Genomic DNA, 22,586 nt, shown 5'->3' on the forward strand with positions numbered 1-22,586 from the left:
CAGAAACACAAAATGATGATTTTTTTTTCTTTTTTTTTTTAGCTGGGTAGGACAAAGCAACTGTGAATAATATATAAGTAAAAATACAGGTGCAAGTGACATTGAATTTATGTGCCAAATTTCTTACAATGATATGCAGAAATGGTTCTGTGTGGTGCATCTTTGGCCATTCAGGGCTAAAGTAGGCATATTTAAGTCAAATTATTCAAACTGTCAAAGACTTAGCTGTAGGTGCATAGAAGCACACCGACAATCATGCATATAAATGTAAAATTTACATTCATATTCCAAGAGTATATCAAATTTAAGAGGGTGGAACCCGAGCTGTGCTGTAGAATGCAACAGAAATGAATGGGAAACATGCACAGAACAAAAATCCATATCAAAACAACACCCTGTGGGGGACAGGATTCCCAGTTTTTCACATATGCACTCCACCCCACCTATGTTCCCCTATGACTCTCTATGAGAGGTAACTTGACTTCTGTTCTTTTTTTTCCCACCACACCTCGTGACCCAGGTGACACGGCCAGGCTTCCGACGATGCGACAGATCCAGGGGGCCACGACCCTCGTGGGCAAACACGATGGACTCCTGCCAAAGCGGGAGGAGGCGTGAGTACCCTGGAGCATGTTGCCAAACACCTGGAGTGTTGGCTGAGGGGTGAAGGAGGGGGGGGGGGGGGAGGTGGGAGGAAGGGGGAAGGGGGAGGGTAGAGGGGCAGGAAAACGAGAGGGTAAACCTGTGTGTGGTTTGTGTTCCAATTGGCACAGAAAAACTCCATAGCATCGTGCACACTGTCCAAAGTCCCTGGTACAGAAAGGGTTAAAGGAGATGAGCTGTGAGGTAGCTTGAGATAGCTTTCTATCCATGGCATATGTGCAGCACTGATTTTCTTGCGCGTTCAGTGGCAACAAATTATTCTGTCAATGTTTCTAGATTTGAGAGATGTACAAGGGGGAAAACATTGTCAGCTATTTTGATTTCTGAAACGCTTCGTCTTCCATAGATTGTTTTTGTACTTTTTACTCCTACTTCAATTTGAGATAATTAGAGAAGTGTAAGTAAAAGCACTTTAATTCTTAATTCCAGTAATATAATTGTTATCCATCTATTGCGTATATCTTTGTTTGTTTATTGTCTGTATGTATGTATATATGTACGTACGTATGTATGTATGTATGTATGTATCTTTTTATCTATCTGTCTTTATTTAGTTATATCTATACATATACACACTCACAGAATGTACTGTTTAAAGATACTTAATTTCATGCATCTATAAATGCAGAAACATATATGTTGCACTTGTGTACAAGTTGGCTGTATTGTGGAAGTGCAGTGTGTCAACAAAGATGTTAATTGAAGCTTCACCGACTTCATTCGGTTTCAGGCCAAGCGCATTTACTTTCCCACCGACGACGGGCAGCGTATCGCCCAGCAAGAGACGATCGCAGTCACTCAGCTCACTGCCCAAGGACGAGAAGGAGCCGAAAAGTCCACGCAAGGTGAGCGCCCTCAGTAGGTCATGTGCAGAGTTGAAGGGTCAAAGGTCTCACTGTCTGGAAAAGGGAAGAAAAGAATTCATAAGTTTTGCCATGTGATTTGTTGCATGTTGCTGTTGTGGCATTATGGCCATTTGTGTGTATCATCTTTATTGCTTACTTTCAGTTGGTACATGATCTTGTATGTGTATGAGTTTGTCTATGTTTCATTATTACCATCATTCTGTATGACGTGGTATTGCATTACCTTTTGATAGTAGTGATATTGCCTACTTATGTAATATGCAGGTCCACTTCGGTGGTCATGGCTCTTGAAAATATTATCATATAGGACGTATAAACATCAGAGAGTGGGTAGGAATATATCAAGCAAGCTAACAAGCAATCAAAAACAGAAACACAATTCTCCTTGACATATTATATTACAGTTATGTAATCTTTAATGTGAGAGAAACAAATAGTTTTCAGTTTCGATTTGAATGTTTCTGTTAATGAAAGTTGATGTAGTTGTATAGGTAGTCGATTCAAAGTTTTGGTCTGAGGAGTGAAAAAGCATGACACCCCCCAATCCATCCATGTGGAGCCTGTGGATACTGGGTTCCCATGGTTTGGACCAAGGAAAGCAGCTAAACCTAAACATGATCTGTGTCCCCCCCCCCCCCCCCCCCACCTTTGCAGAGCCGGGACAAGGACCATGTGCGACGGCCGATGAACGCTTTCATGATCTTCAGCAAGCGGCATCGTGCCCTGGTCCACCAGCGGCACCCGAACCAGGACAATCGCACCGTTAGCAAGATCCTTGGGGAGTGGTGGTACGCCCTCAAACCGAAGGAGAAGCAGAAGTACCATGAGCTTGCTTTCCAGGTAGGAATGAATGAATGAATGGATGGGTGGGTGGATGGATGGATGGATGGATGGATGGATGAATGAATGGATGAATGGGTGGATGAGTAGATAGATGGATAAATGGATGAATGGATGGATGAATGAATGAATGAATGAATGAATGAATGAATGAATGGATGGATGGATGGATGGATGGATGAATGAATGAATGAATGAATGAATGAATGAATGAATGAATGAATGAATGAATGAATGAATGAATGAATGAATGGATGGATGGATGGATGGATGGATGGATGGATGGATGGATGGATGGATGGATGGATGGATGGATGGATGAATGAATGGATTAATGGGTGGATGAGTAGATAGATGGGTAGATGGATTGAAGGTTGGATGGAAAGATGGTTAGATGGAAGGATTGATGAACAGGTGGATGGAAGGATGGGTGGTTTGTTGGTTGGATGGAAGGATCGACGGATGGATGATTACTGTAAAAGTGCATATTTTTTGCACAATTTTTCACTTGGCTGGGCAAGAATAATTTTGCATGTTTTTGATTCTGTAGAATCAAGACACTAATTACTTGAACATATGGCAAGCAGAAGTATTTGCATGCTTATTTTTGTGTCAGTTTCTGGTAGTGCAAATTTCCTGAAAATGTCCACTTTTACAGCAATTGCATGGGTAGAAGGATGGAATGTTGGCTGGATGGATGAATTGGAGGATGGATTGGTGGGTGGATGGATGGATGACCATTCACTTCCACTACCAAGTTTGAATTTATGAGACAAAGTTGATGTTGGTGGCATGGTAATTTGTATCAAATTGACTGTTAAATGCGAAAAACAAAAACAAAAACAAAAACAAAAACAAAACACCCCCCCAAAAAAAAACAACAATAAAAACCCCCCAAACAGAAGATACAGATCTTATTCGAAGTAGAGATATGTTCTAATGATGATCCTGTGACTGTTTGTCCCTCCCAGGTGAAGGAGGCCCACTTCAAGGCCCATCCAGACTGGAAGTGGTGCAGCCGAGAGCGAAAGAAGTCCTCCAGCGGCGGGGTCAACTCCGGAGGGTCTCACATGAACAGCCCCATGCCAAGCCCCGGCCCGCTGAGCAGCCCGGGGCCCTTGGCCAGCCCCGCCCGGGTGACCAGCCCACTCCAACTGATGTCGCCCACTCACATGATGAGCCCCCTGGCTAGCCCCAGTCACCTGACCAGTCCAAGTCACCTGACTAGCCCCAGTCACCTGACCAGCCCCAGTCACCTGACCAGCCCCGGCCCGCTCATCAGCCCTGGCCCCGCCCATCGGGGAAGCCCCAGTCGAATGATGAGCCCTGGCAGGGCAAGGAGTCCCATCCATGGGGAGGTGCACAAGGAGAAGCGGAGGCTGTTTGACACCGAGGCAGCAGAGTTGGCAGCCAGCCCCGCTTGGGAGCATGGTAAGAGGGAACGCCCTTTGGCCCGCGGAAAACATGCAGGAAACCTGCCAAGTTTCCCTGATTTCTGCATGAGGCTGTCGGAAAATCAACCTCCTCCTCGTGTCCTGATGAAAGATTTGGAATATCTCCCCGGCTTGAAACTCTACAGTGTGTATTGCTAATTTGGAATGTATTGAACACACTAGCCATCTCCCTGAAAGCTCTTTCCAAACTCCTTGCATTTTCACGAGTCAGTTTTTGGCAGCCATTGATTTAGGAAGTTGATTACTTCTGTAACACAAAGTCTTCTAGGAATCAGGTTGACCTCTTTCGACCCTGACTGTGTTTGTCCATCTTTCAATTCATGCAGTGCTCTGCATTTCACTTATCTGTTTACTCATGTCTTAGAGGGATGGTATAGTTTTGGTTGAGATAGAGCTTCAGGTTTCCAACTTTTCTCTTGTGTGAGATAATGAGAAACCTCTTATGAATTATGAAAGAGCATGTAATTCTCAGAGGGATTCAAAGTTTATAATCTCTGATGAAAGTTGGTTGTGAAATGGCTGAGATATCCAATACAAACCACACTCATAAGGCCATTTGAAACGCTTTTTGAAATGCGATTCTCTTCTCTCTGGAGTCTGATAAACACTCTCAAAGAATGGTGAGACCGAAACTTGATTACAAGATACGGCACTCAACCGAGTGAATGTGTTATCTGGAACCTGGTGGCTATATAACAATCTGTTATCTCTTTGTTGTTTTCTCCCCAGCGAGCAAGGCGGAGTCTGAAAGGGCGCCCTCTGCTGCCAGCTGCTCGGACAAGGATAGAACGACCACCACCAACGTGAAACAGAGTCCTCTGACAGTGGAGAGGTCATTCCTACAGGTTAGTGTGTGATCAGTGGTTAAATTCGCAGTTTTCGTGTACAGTGCTGAGCAACAAAATGTACGTGTGCATGTCACATTCATATCAGGATCAGAGTCCATATATTTGCATGCTTTTAAATTCGTGAATAGCACCCGACTTTTGCGAAATTTGTGAAAATGAAAAGCTTGTAAAATATTTGGCATATACTGTATTGGATTTGTGAGTGAATTCTTAGTTTCTGACACTGTTTCGTGTGCGAAAAGTCATATACCTGGGCAATAATGTAGCTACTGGTCATTTGGAAGAAAAATAATTACAGATTTGTCGTAAAATATATGTCAAAGCAAAAGCTTGGCATTTTCCCTGCAACTTTGCCCATTGGGTGTCTACTGCAACAGAAATCTATATAAAAGTTTCTCAAATACATTTGAGACACAGAACATATTTTTCAAAGCATGCCTAAAGTGTATGTTACGGTCTCAGAATGATGTGGCACACGGGGGGTTTACACCGTGGCGCATAAAGAGTCAAAGGGAAACACCCTCCTTGAGCCTCATTCAAACTTTGTGAAAGCGAGAGAGATGGAGGGAGAGGGAGAGATGTTGTGGTAGGTAAAGGATTGTACCCCATTTTGCTGTGGGAGAGGCCAAATTTTCAATGCTTGAAGGGAAAATCCCCTGCTGGGGCCTCACCCCCACTCTTTTGATAGAGAGAGAGAGGGTGTGTGTGTGTGTGTGGGGAGGGGGGGGGGGGGGAGGTGGAGGGACGCTAGTAGGGAAACCTCCAGAGCATTCTTTCTCATAAATAGCTAGAGGCTGGTCCCCACTTTTTTTGCGCCTTTTGCTGGTACTTGTTTGGTCTGGCAAGAAGAGAAATGAACATTAAAGGTTGTATGCGTATCCCTTTTGCAAAAGTCACAAAATTTTGCATGGTTAAAGAATAATGTCTCCCAACATCGCATATGAAATTTTAAGGTAACACACCTCAGAGAACTTAAGATAGAAAAGAAAAATTTATCCCATGTCACTCAAAAATGTGCTCCCCTTTTGTATGGAGATTAACAGAATTTTTTTTTTTCTGGTCTGAAGGAATTCACTGGTTTTCACTGTATTATTTTCCTCTCCATCAAGAAGAAATTTCCCGTTTTATTTTGTTTTTCTGAAGTAAGGTCTAAATTACCTACTGCTACGATATACCAGCTTGTGAAAGAAATCTAATTCTCAGGGATGCTAAAGGGACACATGAGCTCTAAAAGAAGGGGAAAAAATAGAGATCTTGCAAAGAAAAATCTGTATTACATCTTCACCACCAGTAAATGTGACAAGACCTCCTCACCCTCTCACCGAACTTTACAATCCCCCATTTGTGATCTACCACACCCACTGCTACTTTTTTACTTTGGTGCTGTGGATATGCATATCACCAATAAAGTACCACCAGTAAAACTCTGTTTATTTTGATTGCTATTGAGGCTAAAGGAACAGAGAAGAAAAAAAAAAGGTGTTAAACTTGATCGAGGACAGCTTTTCTCTCTTCAACCCGTCCCAGAAATGGGTTCAATATGGGTAGACTTTAGTCATCATCTTCACTGTCATAGGTGGCATTATTGGTGCTCCTTTCCAGTGTTGTTGTTGTAGTTTATGTTGCCATTGTTTTTATGAGCATTGATTTTCTTGTTTGTTCTTTTTTTTAAATCATTGATCACAATCATTACTCAGCTTCCTCCTAAGAAGAGATCTTTGAGTCTGAGCCAGATGACCATCAGCAGTAACGCCGTTACCACGCCGACGCAGAAGCCCCCCGTGGCAGCCCCAAAGGTGGTACGTTGATCTCTCTGTTGCTCAGTCATATGTCAACATTTGTGTGTCTTTTGACCAACTTTGGATACCTCATCAAACTTAACTTCTATTACCTGTATTCTGCGATAAGAGGAGAGGGTACATGAGACAAATGAACAAAAACTCTTTGTATTTTATGATACATTTACAATGTATATTATGCATGGTAAGACACAGATTTGTCCCCACAAACCCAATGAAGACTACATTACTTTCGAATAGCGCAGTTCTCTACTGTGAAAGCGTCCATCCGATGGACGTACTGGATGCTCGATCACAAAGTTCATTTCAAACTACTGCAAACTTCACAAATACATTAGTTAAGGACACATGCATCAGTGCCCAGGTGAATTGCAGACAGCCTCTTAATGCTTTGCCATGATGGTGATACAGTTTGTACGCTGCATGCAATTTCGCTAGAAGTCATTTCTTCAAACAGTAGAATTACTTATCTTTCCCAGTTGTAGAAAAAGATATTGCTATTATTTGTAAAATATGTGAATTCATACTTGCTTCTTTTGTTTTTGTTCTTCTTTCTGGAAGTCATTTTTTTTTTCAAACAGTAAAATCACTTATCTTCCTCAGTTGTAGAAAAATATGTGTATGCTGCAATTATATGTAAAATATGTGAATTTATACTTGCTTCTTTTGCTATCCTCATGTCACCTCAAAATATCATTTTCCATTTTCTTGGGATGAAACAGTTCCTAGCAGACTGTAGTGATGACATACAGGTCATAACTCAACCCATTGTCTCTCAGATGTGGCAGTATGCTGTGCAGTAATGCATGGCACTCCAAGCCCCAGTAAGGAAGAGGTTATTCATATTAAACTCATCCCTAGTGATAAAGTCTGACGTAAATTTCCCACCTGCACCCCTGTTTCCAACTCCCAACAGCAGACTCCAGTCTCGAGTCCCAGCAATGCCGCCTCCACCCCTCCCAAGACGAGAGCCCCCGAGGAGCCCAGCCCCAGCAGGACGGTCCCCTCCCTCACCCCTCTCAAACCCCTCAAGGACCCCCGGCCGCGCCTGGAATCCGAAGAGACCCTGAGCGACGACGAGCGCATGGTGATCGACGAGGAGGGTGACGATGCTGCCAATGGTGAGTCGCACCTGCCTTTGGCGTCGTCCTCTAAATCCTTTATTAATAGATTGTTGATATACTACCCTAATTTGATTCTAAAACCATATTCAATAATCCTTTGTGTGATTTATGTGCTAAAAAAAACCCCAACAACAACAACAACAAAACAACACTTACTGGGCCTTGCTCTATTCTTCAATTAGCACAGCAGACCTGATACTTTATAAGTGGAAATTTTGTGGTGTTGAGATTTTTGTATATTTTGTGTACATGAAACTAGCAGGAAAACAAAGGCATGGAAATTGTTGTATTTGCTCGTTGTATGTCATACTATTTTGAAATTGAATTCTGTGGAATTAAAAACATGCATTAATCATCTTACCTGGCCAGTTAACATGGGAACAAGCAAACATTTCCACTTGTACAGCAGTGTAAAATGTTTATGATAGTCTCTTTGCTGGAGGTTCACAGGTATACAAATAGTGAGTTAAAGGGATCAAAATTTGATTTTTATTCATAATTTTGGGGATAGATTATCATAAGTTATAGAGATACTGTAGATAGGGTAAGAATGCGTCAGTGCCAAATAGCTGCGTGCACTCCAATTCCACGAAGGAAGACTGGATAAAGTAATGACTGACTTTGTTGTTGTCATTTCAGCAGAGGGCGAAGGAAGCAGTGCCCAGCAGACACAGTGCATTGACCTGGAGTGTAAGGAGAACGTGGAGGACAGCGAGTCAGAGACAGAGTCTGAGAACGAGACTACGATTGAGAACAAGGCGTTTCCACAGCAGCGATTTTCCCCCATGAAGCAACTCCCACCACTCGACAAGCCGTATAGGCCCAAGCCGATCAAGCCGGACTCGAATTCCCCGATAAGGAATGAGCTTGGCGGCGGGGACCAGACGGATGGCGCTTCCTCGCGACCGGCGACGTCAAAGAGCACCTTCCAGCCGACAGGTGCGGTTTTCAAGGTGCACTCCCCTCGTGGGAGGTCGGACCCGGTAGGGAGCAAAGCCAAGGCATTCCACGAGTACCACCCTTGGAAGAAAGGGAGGGCAGAAGCTAGCCAGAGCGCATCGAAACCAGAGCCTGCGGGACAGGACAGGGCATCGCAGCGAGATGCCACCGATTCACAAGTCAAAGAAATTCAGGGTAATCCATATCAGGGAACAGACGAAGCAGGGACTAGCAGTGCCAAGGACCAAGGAGAACGGGTGGTGAGGACGGAGCGCCAGAGTGCCACGCCCAAGGAGGCGACGGTCAGGAACACTCATTCTGTCGGGCTGCCCACCACGGTGCGCATCGCACCCAGCCCCGGTGCCGTGATCGTCCCTGGGCACGTGACCATTGCCCCCAACAGGCCGTCCTCGACTCCGGCCAACCTGAACCAGTCGCTGCCAACGTCGGTGATCGTGGCGCCGCGGCCGACGGACGTCAACAGTAGTGTGCAAGGGGGCGCCAACCTCGCTACTCTTGTGCCGACCTCTTTGCCGGGTATCGTGAGTGGGTCGCCGGCGTTTCAGCGTGGTGCGGGCGTGGGTTTTGATGGTGGGGTGGTGCAAATTGGAAGGCCGAATCTACCAAATGTGACAATTGCATCGCCGAACACTCCCACAATGCCCAAAGCGGGTTTCCCCACCATCAAGCCCCTAACAAGTGTGATTGCTACTAATGCAGTCAATGTCAATGCCATTCAGGGAAAGATTCTAGCCACGCCGCCTCCAGTCGAGGTGACCAATGTGCAAGTGCCAACGACACCGACGGCAGTCCTGACAAACCTCGTCCTCAAGCAGAATGGAAGTGTGGTGCCGGTCCAAACGTACAATGTCGCCCAAAGCCCAGGCCTGACCCAGCTTCAGTACATACTTCCCTCGATCCCTGCGCAGATTAACACGGGGTCAAAGGTCACAGGAACCACCAACGTCCAGGTGGCCAATCCAGTGCAAGTCCAGAATGTGCAGATTGCTCCGCCACCAGCGCAGAACCAGGTGACTCTCAAGGCCGTGCCGCAGCAAAACCAGGTCACCCTGGTCACCAACCAGGCGCCCGGCGGTGCCACCCATTCGCTATCGGCGCCTCAGATCAACGCCGGTGCCCCGGGTGCCGGCGTGCTGACGCCACAGTTCATCAACCATGGCAAGATTCAGACGGTGATACCGGTGATCACCACCCAGCCGCTGCCAGTGAGCGTTGGGCCGCATGTGGTGACACTACCCCAGCAGGTGGGGCCGGTGTCCAACCTGGTCAACCATTCTCCACAGCGAGTCTCCATTGGTGAGTTTCACCCTCTACATCTCTCTACCAGGAGTCCTCCTGTCTACTCGTCAGCTAGCCAATGTCTTATTGATAATTTGCATTATTCATTGTGGGTTTAATAATCACTGAAATGTTTGTCCAACATAACAGATATTTCTCACCATGAACCAAAATTTGCACCAAGCAGTGAACCATCCATTCATCATTTTATGTCTGGTAGATGGACACTCGCATTTTCAGTGACCCAAAAGAATCTGATGATTTATGAAGAATCTCCTGTACAGGAAATGATGAGTGTATTATACGGCTGTTGTTTGGGATCCTACCCTCACCATTATAACTGACAAGAATTTTGCAAGCCACCCAGTTATATGTTGTGTAGCGGAGAGTGATGTGTGACAGGCAGAATTGTGCTAAACAGCCTCGCAACTAAGTGTAGATTTGTTTCATTTGGTGTGAAGTGATGTATTGTGCAATTCAAGTAAACTCTAGTTGTAATGATGTAAAGTATTTTATACAGGCTTAAAGTTCCAGTTTTGCATCAACAGAGATTACTGAAAATGGTCCTGCCACACATAGACTGAGACCTGATCAAACTAATGATAACTTTCTCCCCCCCCCCCCCACCTCTTTTGCGTTACTTCTCACCAACGGAACACAGGCACTGCTATCACATCTCAGCCGGTAAATATCATCACGCAGCCGTACAGCCCCGTGGTGACGGTCGCTGCCGCGCCCGGACTGACCAAGGCCACAGTTTCGAGCGGGTCGCTGAATCTGTCCAACACGGCGGTCCTGCCGTCACAGCAGCAGAGACTGGTCATTCCGCAAGGTCAAAGGTCAGTAGTCGGCCGTGGAATCGACGGGGTCCGAGCTATCAACTTCTTCCTAGCAGTATTGCCTGTATACTTGTCATGGGGTGCAATCAGTAAAACCCACCAGCAACTCTCAAAATGGTTGATATATATTGCACAGTGACCAAATTTTGATGGAAACATTCGATAAACTGCAGGGTTGATTCTTCAGTGAGGGCGCTATTCATTGTTTACTGCACCTTGTTTACGTACCAAAAATATAGAGTCCAAAAAAAAAAAGAAGAGCAACTTTGGACAAATGATCATAAATAGTCTAGTCATGAAACAGAATACATAAACAGACTTCCAAACTTTTTAATTGTGTATTCCAAGCTGTGAAGGACACCAGAAAACTATGCTCATTAACAGCTATCAAAATGATGATTGTTTTGCAATTTGTTTGTGTATTAAATAAGCAATTGAAGATACTACAATGAACCAGGATATTCATGAATGTGTTGGGACATTGTTATCTTTTAATGGCATTGTATAGTTTTACCTTAGACCTACTTGTAATTTCAGGTTTCTAACTTTTTGGTGAGATAATGAGATACTTTTTATAAAAGAGCATGTAATTCCAAAAGGGATTCAATGTTTATTTGATGAAAATTGGTTTTGAAATGGCTGAGGTATCCATAAAAGAGCAATCCTTTTAAAAGATGGAACCCACCTTTTATTAGGATTGCTTTCTTTTACTTTGTTTTTAGATGTCTTGGCCATTCTAATTTGGATGTCTCGGCCATTCCAAAACCGATTTCAATCTAATAACCTTTGAATTCCTCTTAGAATGGTATGCTCTGTATTACTTCATAAGTGGTTGCTTGGTATCTCACAAAAAGTTAAAAGCCCAATCCTCATCTTCTGCTTTTGCAGGACTGTGACGTACGTGCAGCCAGCAGCCACGGCCTCTCAGGGACCTGTGATCATCCAGCATGCCGACGCCCTGAGGGGAGGCGGGAAGACCAAACTACAGGTCCCCACCCTCATCCAGCAGGCCAACATCCTCCCTGCCAAGACGAGTAGCACTCCAGGTATATGATCTATCTCTCTTTTTCATTATGGATTTCATTCCTTGTGCTGTTTCTTGCCATTAATCTTGGATTTCTTTCTATTCATCTTGTCTGTTCACGTCACTTCCATCTTCCAGGAAAAACAATGAGGATGATTGAAGTGCTGTTGAAAATAGTGATTGTAACACTAACAAAAATGAAACTAGAGTGTTACGTAGGGTGGCCTAATGGATGTGATGCTGCTCTTACAGTGGGCCCTGCCATTATTATTACTCCAACTTTGGCATTTACTCTTTTTTTCCAGTCTTTTGCAGGATAAGAGTAAAGCAAGATTGGGCCTCATTTGGATTTTTTGTTTTTACTCTGCAGGATCAACAAAGATTCTTCCGGCAACGAAAGCCCCAACTGGCACTCAGAACCAAGTGACGGTGGCACCCAAACCCACAAAGACGGTTCCTCCCCTCCAACCGGTGGTCAACATCACCTCCCAGCCAAACTATTCCTCCCAAACTATTACTGGTATCGTCATGACAACGCCCGTCTCCTCCTCCTCCTCCTCCTCTGTCTCCAATTCTGCGACACCCAATCCCAGCGGGGCAGTCGCTGTCCCTCATTCGGGTTCCGCCCTCACCATGACGGCGTCCTCGGTGTCAGGGGTACCGGGTACCACCGTCATCCATTCCGGAATGACGCCACTCGCCTCCTCCTCTTCCTCCACCATCTCCAAGCCGGTGGTGATGCAGGGGACGACGATGGTCGGCCAGTCGATTCCAATCACCGTCTCCATCAAGCAGGGGGAGGCACCACCGCCAACCCGTGGAACCGGGAGTGGGATGGTGCATGCACCGGCAAGCACCATAGGTAGGTATTCCTCTCTGCTCAGGTGCACCGTCGGTGTGCCTGATGATTAATGCATAACAGCCATTTCAGGAATGACATCCAATAGCGCTATGACCAGTGAAGTTTATGAACACACACACTACTAACTTTGTGATCACATAAGATTTTTCTACCCTGAAATCGCCAACTGTCTGGATAGCTACACATCAGTGAAACGACATCACATTACGTTATATAGTGGAGAGTCCAGAGAGGTTTATTACCCATGTTCTAGTAATCAGTATGCTCAGATATGACAACACAGTTGTCATCTTGTTTGTTCTATGTCTACAAGTAAGGCACGGGGTTCACCTGTTTAACTGTAAATGTACTTTGAGTAGATTCCCTATGGGCTTGAGCCCAATGTAGGCAAGGTATTCATATCATGTCTGTGCATCTTCTTTGCCAACAGGCACTGGCACACATCAGCTCCACATTGACAACGTCTCGCCCCATACCAATGGCTCGCCCCGCCCCAAGAAGATCAAGGCCCCGCTGGCCACCATTCCCATCGTCACGACGTTGCCTCCCCACAGTCCCGCCAACCTCAATGGCTCGCGCACCACCACCAGCGCCATGCAACCGGCTGCGTCCAACGGTGCCGTATTCACCGCAGGCGGCACCCCGGGGGCAGGGTTTGCCAGCTACAAGGCCATGCCCAAGCTGGCCCCGATACAGACCCCGCAGAGTGAGCGACTAGCTGCAAAGAAGTCGGGGAGCAGTGCGGGAAAGGACTCCGACGCGTCGGGACGAGAGTCCGCGAGATTCCCTTCCACCATGGCATCCTCTCAGGACTCGAGTGATGCGCCGAGAAGCCATGAGGAAGAAGTATCATCTCAGCGAGTTGAATCGCGTGCCAGTGAGGGCAGCAGCAAAGGAAGTCCGGATGTGAACAGGGACAGCCCAGACAGTAGACAAGGTGCCTGCACAAGGACCACCCGTTCACAATCGAACTTTGATTCCCGGGATAAGAACGATGAGGCAGCAGGTGGGAAGGACTTTGCGGGTAACATGGATGAAGACAGGCCGGGGACAGACGAATCAGATATCAGTACTAGACAGGTGCAGGGAGGGTTCAGTCAGGATGCGGAAGATACCGGAGGTCAGGATGGGTCAAAGGGCAAGCCACAAAGGTCATGCAAGGGCAAGCTGTACCGGAAGATTATGGAGGAGGAGTACAATCGGAGTGGAAAGACTCCCAAGAGGGAGACGAGGGTGAGAAATTGCCTCCCTTTGCATCCATTTCAAGGATTAACTCATAAAGTTGGGTCAGCTGATGGTTGCAAGATTAGGAAAGTTTGATGTAGCCTTGCCAATGAGGATAGAACAAAGTATTCATAAACTGATTGACGTATTACTCACCATCTTTACAAATCATTCAAAATGGAATAGGTACATGCATTTAGATTAATTATGTCAAGTACCCATTCAAGCAAAGTGACTGCTGCTCTCATTTGTATGCATTTTACAAACTTAAGATAACCCCAAAGTACTTTTCTTCTTTCAAATATAAACGTTAACCTCATGCGAACCATTTTCTGTTTATTTTTCTGTTTTTCCCAGTTAGAGCTTGAGAACTTTTATGTGAGATTCAGTGTAATCCCCTATACAGGATTATCCAGATTTCAAATGTGTTCTTTTTTTTTTATTGTGTGTGTGTAATTCAGTCGAGCAGCAGAGCTGCGATGGGGTCCGAGAACGATGGAGTTGACCCGCATCCGGACGGTGCGTCCCCCTCCCCGGTTGCCGTGGCGGAGCAAGAGACCAAGGAGGTTGAGAAGGGCGTGTCAAGAGAGAGAGAAGAGAAGGAGGGTCCCGCCCACTCCACGAGGGGGCTGTCGCCAACAGTGACTCCAAGTAGCAGAGGTGCGTTGATGCTTCCTTCGTTTTTTGATTTTTTTCCCCTGGGTTCTGTTGCGCAAGAAAAATGCAATAAAACTTGCGTCAGAAAATCAAACATAGATCACGTATCAGCCAATCACAACTGAGTGTTCACAGACTTGTGTTTGATTTTCTGACTTAGTTTGATCTCAGCTTGTATGCAACAGGGCCTTGATGAGATAATTCTTTACTTTGGGTACAAAAGAAACAAATATAGTACTTACTATACAAAATAAAACAAAAACAACTACTTATCACAACAAAAGCAACAAAAAAGTGTAAACTTCTGCATTTTTGCTAATCACAATTTCTCAGTGAAAAACTAGGACAGATTTCAATCCAAATATCTTAATGAATGTGTAAACTCACATGTATATTCTCGGCTGTACACATTTAACAAAGCTATGAAAATGATGAAATAATTGTGTGCATTTCAAACATTTCAGAGGCACTTAAAGAAATGATGCATTACAAAATGGTCATATGGTGCAATATTTACCTACTCTGTGCTATTGACACAATGCAGAATATGATTCCTAGACATCATTGGTTGGCATCACATGATTATAACTATGAGTTGTTGACTGCCCTGTAGTAGTACTGACTCGTCAATCGTAATTTGTAACGCTAATTTTGATCAAAATGTCAATGCAGAGAGTGCGCAGAGTCGGACCTCGCCCGAAGACTCCGGTGCGCCCGCGACCCACCGAGTGGCTGAGCCTGATCCAGGCGGCAGCATCCACGCCCAAGAGAACGGTGGCCTGCACAAGGCAACGGCAGCAGCAGGAGTATCGGCAGCAGCGGCAAGTGAGGGCGCCCTTCCCGCGCCATCCACAGGGGAAATGTCGCAGGTGCCTCCGTCCACCCCGGGGAAGGAGTCAAAGCAGAATATCCTGAAGAGAAAGATTGACGACGGAATGGAAAGGTGAGTGAGCCGATTTTCGAGAGACTTCCCCTCTCTAGTCAAAGATGTTTCAGAGCTGCCGGTTCTCCTTGGAGTCTCTCTGACAACTTCTATATCTCACCATGTCCAGATAAGAGAATCTAAAATCTCCCTGATGCTGAAAATGTTTTTGCTCCTCGAAATACATGTATTCTGCGAGTATCTCCCAGGTTGCTCTGCAGAGTCGCCCTGGTTTCAATAGGTAAATGTTGGGAGCCCTGTAGTTATGATATAATAAGTTCATTTTACACCTACTTTATGTCCAGTATAGTATTGAGCGCAGAACTAGCTTTGTCTGTCAAGTTTTTTTCCTGATGGTCTACAGGTTTCGGAAACATGGCTCGTGCAATGCTGTTTATCATGCTGTCTCTTTTGTTTAGAAGCAAAGTGCTGTTTGTTGGCTACAGTGTAAGATACAAAATGAGAAAGAAGAAGATGTGTGCACATCAATGTCCACCAGATATTTCTTATTGCATCAGGTCCATTTTTAAGCAGTATAGAGGCAAAATATGTAAATATTGCCACATTTACTCGAAGCATTGATGATCATGCAAGCGGCTCTGTAAATACAATGTAACGGCAACGTTTTCAAGGCACATTATTGGACTGCTCTAACAGCAGAGACAATATCACAGCAATGTTTTCAAGGCATATTACTTTTGACTGCTCAAACGGAAAATTGCAAAGCAGTCACTGCAAGTACGTGTTGAACTAGTTTTACTGAAGGGTCATCCTACAAGCATTTCAAGTGATCTCAGCTAGTCCTCACCCATCCATCTGTCCATCCCCTTGCAGGGTTCTGGAGGAGGTGAACTTTGAGGACAAGTTTCGTCAGCTTCCTGAGTACCATCCAGAGGAGCACACCAACGAGAGGAATGTGATCCCTCTCACCCCTGAGGCCATCGTCAGCAGCTACAGGCGCAAGCGGAAGGGATCCACAAGTGAGTAGCTACCATTTGTGCCCCTCCCCCTTGCAGCCCCGCCCATCCCTAATCTGCCCCACCCAATCCCTGTCCCCACCCACTCATATACCCGGGCTCCACCCATCCCCTGCACTGCCCATCCCCCTGCCCGAATCCACAAGCGAGTGGCCTCCAATTGTGCCCCTTCCCCCCCCCCCCCCCCACCCGCAGCCCAGCCAATCCATAATCTGCCCCACACAATTTCTGTCCCCACCCAACCCATATACCCAGGCTCTGCCCAAACCCGAAGCTCCACCCTTCCCCTGACTGCTCCAATCTACGGCAGAATACGCCATACTTACCTATACCATATCGCTATTCCTGTTCCTACCTGCTTTAAAATCGGCTGCCCCACCCATCTCTGGCTCTGCCCATCCCCCTGCTCTGCCCATTCCCCTACCGCACATATCCCCACAGGTCCCTCTTACACTACAACATCACCACCAACACCACCACTACCTATACCTCGTCGGTCTCCTATGTCAACTCAAGTGACAGGGCATCAGCAACTGGCATCCCTCTTCTCTTCCTTCCCTTCTCTTGCATCTTTTTTTATTTCAACCTGCTCTCTCTGTTTTATCTGAATGAATGAACAGTATCATATGCCACCTTGAGCTGTTTGTAATTTGTTAGGCCAGTTGAGGTATTTATTTTGTTATGCCCTCTTGCTACTAATGGCCCAGTTGTTATTGAACAATGCTGGGTATACACGGTGTAGATAATGTTGTTATCAATGATGTGAAATGCATGAGTACCCTGTTGCAAGTAGATATTCAATTTCTCTTTGAAATGGTGCTATTATTTTACTGCATCTTCTGCCAAAAAACCAACAACAAACAAACAAACACAAAACACACACACACACACAAAAAAAAATAACCCAACAACAAAAAACAGAAACCAACATCTTTTTAGGTATACATGTATATTCAAGCTCACCTTGATAATACTTTTAGCTGCAGTAGCCACACACTCTTGTGCATTGACAGATTCTCATTATCCTCCTGTGATTATTCCCAGGCAAGAGCGAGTGCGAGAGCGACAACGATCCCACGTCGCCGTGCAAGCTGAAGTCGCCCCACCGCCGTAGCTCCAGCAGCTCGGAACCTAGCACCCCCGGCAAGAGGGTCATCGGTGACGACTCAGTCTTCAAGTTCAGTGACAAGGCGAGCGCGGAGGCCCTGAGCGGAACGATGAGAGGTGAGGGACGGGACAACAAACAAATTGATGATTTGTGGGGGAGAGGGTCAAGATTTGGCAGCAATTTTTACCTCCACCAAGGGAGGAGTTATGTTTTCATTGGTGTTGGTTTGTTTGTTTCTTTGTTTGTTTGTTTGTCTGTTTGAAAAATAACCCCAAATGTTGTGTAACAGATTTGGATAAAAACTTACAGGAAAGGTTGAGAATGAGACAAGTAACAGATGATTAGATTCTGGTAGTGATCTGGGAATTTTATGGATTTCATGGAGGATTTTTAAAAATATTTTGGAAGGTAGGGTCAATGAGCTTAGGAGTTTAAGTAGCAGATTTCTTTTAGGTTTGCATATACGCGCACTAAAGTGTGTGCTCTAGTTTCTGCTAGGGCGAGGCGCGCCATGCAGCTGGAAGTTGATGACGTAAGTAAAGGCTTCTACTTTGGGAAATCGGCTGATTTTCAGCATGCATATGTATGGTGGAAATCACTGGTCTCTATGGAAGAACAAGATCAGTGGTGGAAATGAGCTGCTTGGCGGAGGTATACGCTCTCAGAGTGCTTCTATAGTTTTCTTTTTCTTTTTTCTTTTTCCTCGTCATCCTAAATCATGCGGAGAGAGATGAGTGCTTGAGAAGTATGATATAGTTATTCTAAGAGTGGGATGAAATGTGCTTAATGTTCTGTGTGTATATATATACACACACACACAGCATATATATGTTTATATATTTCTCTCTTCCTGAATATATTCCTCTTTGCTCATCTCCAGATGACCTAGATGACTATGAGAGTGAGCTGGACCGCTCCACCACTTCCTCCTCTATCTCCACCCTCCGCCGCATCCTGGACCAGAGGCGGATACTGGTCATGGAGCTCTTCAAGACCAATGGCTACTTCCCCTCGGGTAGGTCACCCAGCGGGCTGGACATTTGATCGGTTACCCAGCCAACAAACTCAAGTTAATGAATTTTTGCGTCACAGTGGTTATCACAACTGATTGACAAACTGCCCTACATCAACGTAAATAAGCACTATTTGTTCAGTGTTTTACTAGTGGCTATGATAAAAAAAAAAGAATCAGGAGATTGCTATCGTGCCTTCTACTAAAACATCTTTTTTTTTTTTTGTTAAGACCATTTTTTTAAGAATGTTGTAAACTATTGATGTAATATAACTAATTATTATTTGTGTAAGGAATTTTAGCTGCGCTAAATCGGTGATTTTCATGTGCAATATCAGAGCATGTTCAATGAATCACTGGGCTACTGGGCCATTGGGCCACCTCTAATGTTGAACCCTGGCTTACCAAATGGTTATTTTATTCTCTGGTTTAACCCAAAGTTTGTTTTTCGTTTGTCTTCCACTTTCTGTTTCCTTGCAGCGGCAGCGACAGCAGCCTTCCAGACCAAGCACCAGGACATGTTCCCCTCCAAGAACTGTCTGCAGCTAAAGATCCGCGAGGTGCGGCAGAAGATCATGCAGCAGTCTCACGAGGAAGAAGGGGTGGAGGGCGAGGGCTCCGCATCAGGTACGCAATGGGGTCGCCGACGATAAAAGCTGCCCCACCCTTTTAAACACTCCTATCCAATCCCTCTTCCCCCCTGGCATTACCCACTGATCTCTATGGGAGGTATCTGGATATCTCAGAGACCAGTTACTTTGAAGCTGCCGCGCCACCATTTTGCCAAGCACATGGGTCATATATTTGTGTACGGAGCTCATGACATCATGTGATCTTAATGACAGTCTCTGTTGGAAAATGCATGCAAGTCCCCATAGAGTGTGCCTGGTAAGATGGCAGCGTGCCTAGTAAGATGGCAGCATGGTGAAACGTCACTTGTTTGTACAGCATGAATGGGCCTATGAGATATCCAGAGCTATGTTGCCATGAAAAAAAAATGTCTTTGGCTTACATGCTTGCAGTTTGTCTCTGTTTACCCCCCAAAAAATTGTAGTTTTTGTTAATGTTAATGTATTATTATGTGGACTGGGTTTGGAGGGTTGTACACAGTATGTGTTGAAGTACGCAGGCTCTCATGCGCCGAGAGTATCATTAATGATAGATACGGCGCATTATAAATGTACTTTATTATACTATTATTATGGGAAAAAAAAAATTGATTGACTTATGTATTTTGGTGGCAAGGATAATGATAAAAGATGTAAGGGCATGTTATGAGGGATTAATGTTACAATGTCATCTTTTTTCCATTGGTGTGCAGGTTCCCCGTCTCTTCCAAAGTCACCTGCACCCAGCAAGCTTCACTTGACGTCAGTGAAGAGTGTCCGTCTGGGAGGCCCAAGCAATGGCAGTAAGCTCAGCGTCGGCTCTGCCCAGCTCCCCAACGCCAACTCCGCCATGTCGGCCAAATTCACCCTCACCCCGCCGCCGCCCCCCTCCCCGTTGGCCAAAGGCGGCTCGCCGCACCCCCACGGTTCCACCATGACCAAGTTCCACTTCTCGCCCCACGTCGGTCAGCACCAGAAGCCAATGTCCCCCTTGGTCCAGCTCTCCGCCCCGTCCCAGCTCCAGCCGTCCTCCCCGGCCTTGCACACCATCGCGGTCAACTCGCCCGCCGTCCAGCCCGGCCCGACCATCTTTGTCTATCCGGCCAGCCCGGCACTGAGCCCCTTCACGGCCGCCACGCCCCCCGCCGCCCAGGGGAAGCCCCCAACAACGGCCATGCAAGGCGTGGCTGGCTCCGGCACGGCTCTGACTCACCTCTCTGTTCACGGTCAACCACACGTTAGCCTGCAAGGGGGAGGCGGTGGCCAGATCCAACCCCAGCCACCAAAGTGATGATGTCATCTTAACATCTCATAACCCTTTCTGTGACAGAGGACTTTGAACAGTGTGTACAACACTATGATGTTTCCTGTGCCAGTTGGTACTCAAACCTCACAAAAGGGTTAATGAAAGGGGAGGCATAGTGGCAGGGAGCTCAAGTGACGCACTTTGACGCAGCACTCTCAATATGCCAAGATTTTTCATCCTCGTAGCATTCCCCACCTCCCATTCTGTTTCACAAGTGATCAGAAAGAAGATATTGCTTCCCTCACGCAAGGGCGGAATGAGATGTACTGGAAGAGTGGATTTTTCTTTGTAGCTTGTTTCGGCGACTACTTTCATTCAGTAGAGAGTGAGATGAAATTTCACATTGAGATTTTGCAGATGTTGGGGCCATTTAATGAGGAATTCAGCTAGCTTACAGCTGCTGGGGCAGATAAGTTGTAAAAGATTACATCACTGTAAAAAAAAAAAAAGAAGAAAGAAATGTATGGTAATCAGTTTGCATTATGAGGGCTGTTCTACCATGGAGCCGGTATGCTTGACATACATGTAAGGATTGCTTTATGGTATTTAAATTTGGCAATGTGTGTATGCCAACAAACGGAAATATCTAGATAACAGAAATAGAAACATATGATATCTTTTAAGTGCCAGATCCTTTGCTGCTTGACAGCAACAAAAAACAAAAACAACAATGACAGTATTCTAAAGTTAACTCACAATCAACTGTGATTTGAATGTTGAAATGTTGATTACAACAATTTTGAGACTTGGTCATTTAGAGCAAGTTTTGTCAGGGAGAATACATTTAAATGCTCTTGGGAAAAATCACCTACAATATACATGGGTGGCATTTCTCTCAGTGAGAGCTTTCAGATAGAAAGGTAGAGTATAAAATGATGCCAACGGCAGAATTACATTGTATGACATGATTTGAAAGGAATATGCTAGAGGCATGATTACAGTGTGTAGGTGTAAAAAGTGGACTTGTGTGTGACGAAACTGAGACATGACTGTAAGGTTTGGTGTTGAAAAGACGTATGCGAACAAGCGAAGTGACAGAGTGGCAGGCCACACTGAGGCAGTTGGTGCATGTGTATGATCATCCAGGTTGGGGTAAAGAAAGAGGGGATCATATTTTACCCCATGTCCATCTTGGAGACTCCATCCATTGGTGTGATATTCTGATACAAATAGCTGCTTTGGATTTTTGTTTTTTTTTTTGAGGGGGGGGGGGGGGTGGGGGGTTGCAAAAGAGAGCACCTACCCTGGAAAAGTGGATTAATATCGGCAAAAGCCAGCCTCCTTTATTAAAACTACAAAGATTCAAATATGGCACTGATGTCTCACTCAAAATGATGTACATCTGAAATGGAGTAGGAGGAGGAGAAGAAGAAGGGGGCACTTTCCTCTTATTTTGTAAATCAGCATGGGGCGTAGATTGCTGTGCATTTCTGGAGTGGAAAAGCCAGCCACGGTGGGGCATATGGTGCAAATCGCCACCCAGGACTTCACTTTTGAAAGACGGATGGCGGACGTTTGGAAACGTTACCCAATCTCCGTGGAGCATATAGATCAAATCACCGTAGGTGACTTCTTTTTCCAAAGACGAAAAAGACAGATGAAAAAGGACTTTGATTGTGTTTGTGTGAGCTGCGTGCCTTGGAAGATTTGTACTGGACTATGAAGTGATCCTTGGTTTTCTGAAACAATGAACGACACTTGTACCTTCTTGTGTGTGTTTTTTTTTTCTCAAAAGAAAGAAAAAATGTCTGAAAACACTTTTGCTATTGCACTTGATATACGACAAAACCTCAACCTGTAACTCGGGAAGAACAAGATGCCTGGTAGTGATTTCTGCATGCGGTTAGAAATGAGGGAGGAATGAATGATGGCTGCAAAACAGAATCAGGGTTATCCCGAGAACAACTGTGATTGATTTTTGTCTGAGGAAAGCGTCAAAATCTCTTGATCCAGTCATGTTTATGCCCCCCCCCCCCCACAATCGAGAAAATATGCAGAAGCAGAGAGAGTACCCCCGAGGTTTTCTCCCTGTGTTAAGTTTGCAATTGTTTATTGGCTGTTGGCGTGTATTTCTCTTGCATTCTCTATCTTCTGAAAGCAGTGGACCAGGTCTGCAATGCCTGTGGGAAATATAAAGGAGATGCGTGCAGTTATTTAGTGTCAAAGGTCATATCACAGCTTTGGCTAACTTGAGTTCGAAGCATGCCTAAAATAT

The 22,586-nt window shown here is 45.4% G+C and overlaps 1 protein-coding gene across 1 annotated transcript in view; it reads left to right on the forward strand.

Annotated features, from left to right (window-relative positions):
• LOC139708577 (uncharacterized) overlaps nt 1–21,377 on the forward strand; it is a 110,024-nt gene extending 88,647 nt beyond the window's left edge. The window contains exons 6-24 of the mRNA XM_071620548.1: nt 521–614; nt 1,394–1,508; nt 2,184–2,369; nt 3,341–3,800; nt 4,553–4,668; nt 6,369–6,470; nt 7,387–7,591; nt 8,234–9,850; nt 10,494–10,671; nt 11,560–11,717; nt 12,066–12,557; nt 12,988–13,790; nt 14,243–14,441; nt 15,111–15,381; nt 16,195–16,340; nt 17,382–17,561; nt 18,326–18,460; nt 18,938–19,084; nt 19,779–21,377. Of these exons, the coding sequence (XP_071476649.1) occupies nt 521–614; nt 1,394–1,508; nt 2,184–2,369; nt 3,341–3,800; nt 4,553–4,668; nt 6,369–6,470; nt 7,387–7,591; nt 8,234–9,850; nt 10,494–10,671; nt 11,560–11,717; nt 12,066–12,557; nt 12,988–13,790; nt 14,243–14,441; nt 15,111–15,381; nt 16,195–16,340; nt 17,382–17,561; nt 18,326–18,460; nt 18,938–19,084; nt 19,779–20,356 (6,182 nt within the window). The 3' untranslated portion in view covers nt 20,357–21,377. The remainder of the gene's footprint in view (nt 1–520; nt 615–1,393; nt 1,509–2,183; nt 2,370–3,340; nt 3,801–4,552; nt 4,669–6,368; nt 6,471–7,386; nt 7,592–8,233; nt 9,851–10,493; nt 10,672–11,559; nt 11,718–12,065; nt 12,558–12,987; nt 13,791–14,242; nt 14,442–15,110; nt 15,382–16,194; nt 16,341–17,381; nt 17,562–18,325; nt 18,461–18,937; nt 19,085–19,778) is intronic.
• Nucleotides 21,378–22,586: the final 1,209 nt, after the last annotated feature.

Source organism: Diadema antillarum, unplaced genomic scaffold (genome assembly GCF_040938485.1).
Source record: "Diadema antillarum isolate AM-2024a unplaced genomic scaffold, OU_Dant_1.0 scf00000004, whole genome shotgun sequence".
NCBI lineage: Eukaryota > Metazoa > Echinodermata > Echinoidea > Diadematoida > Diadematidae > Diadema > Diadema antillarum.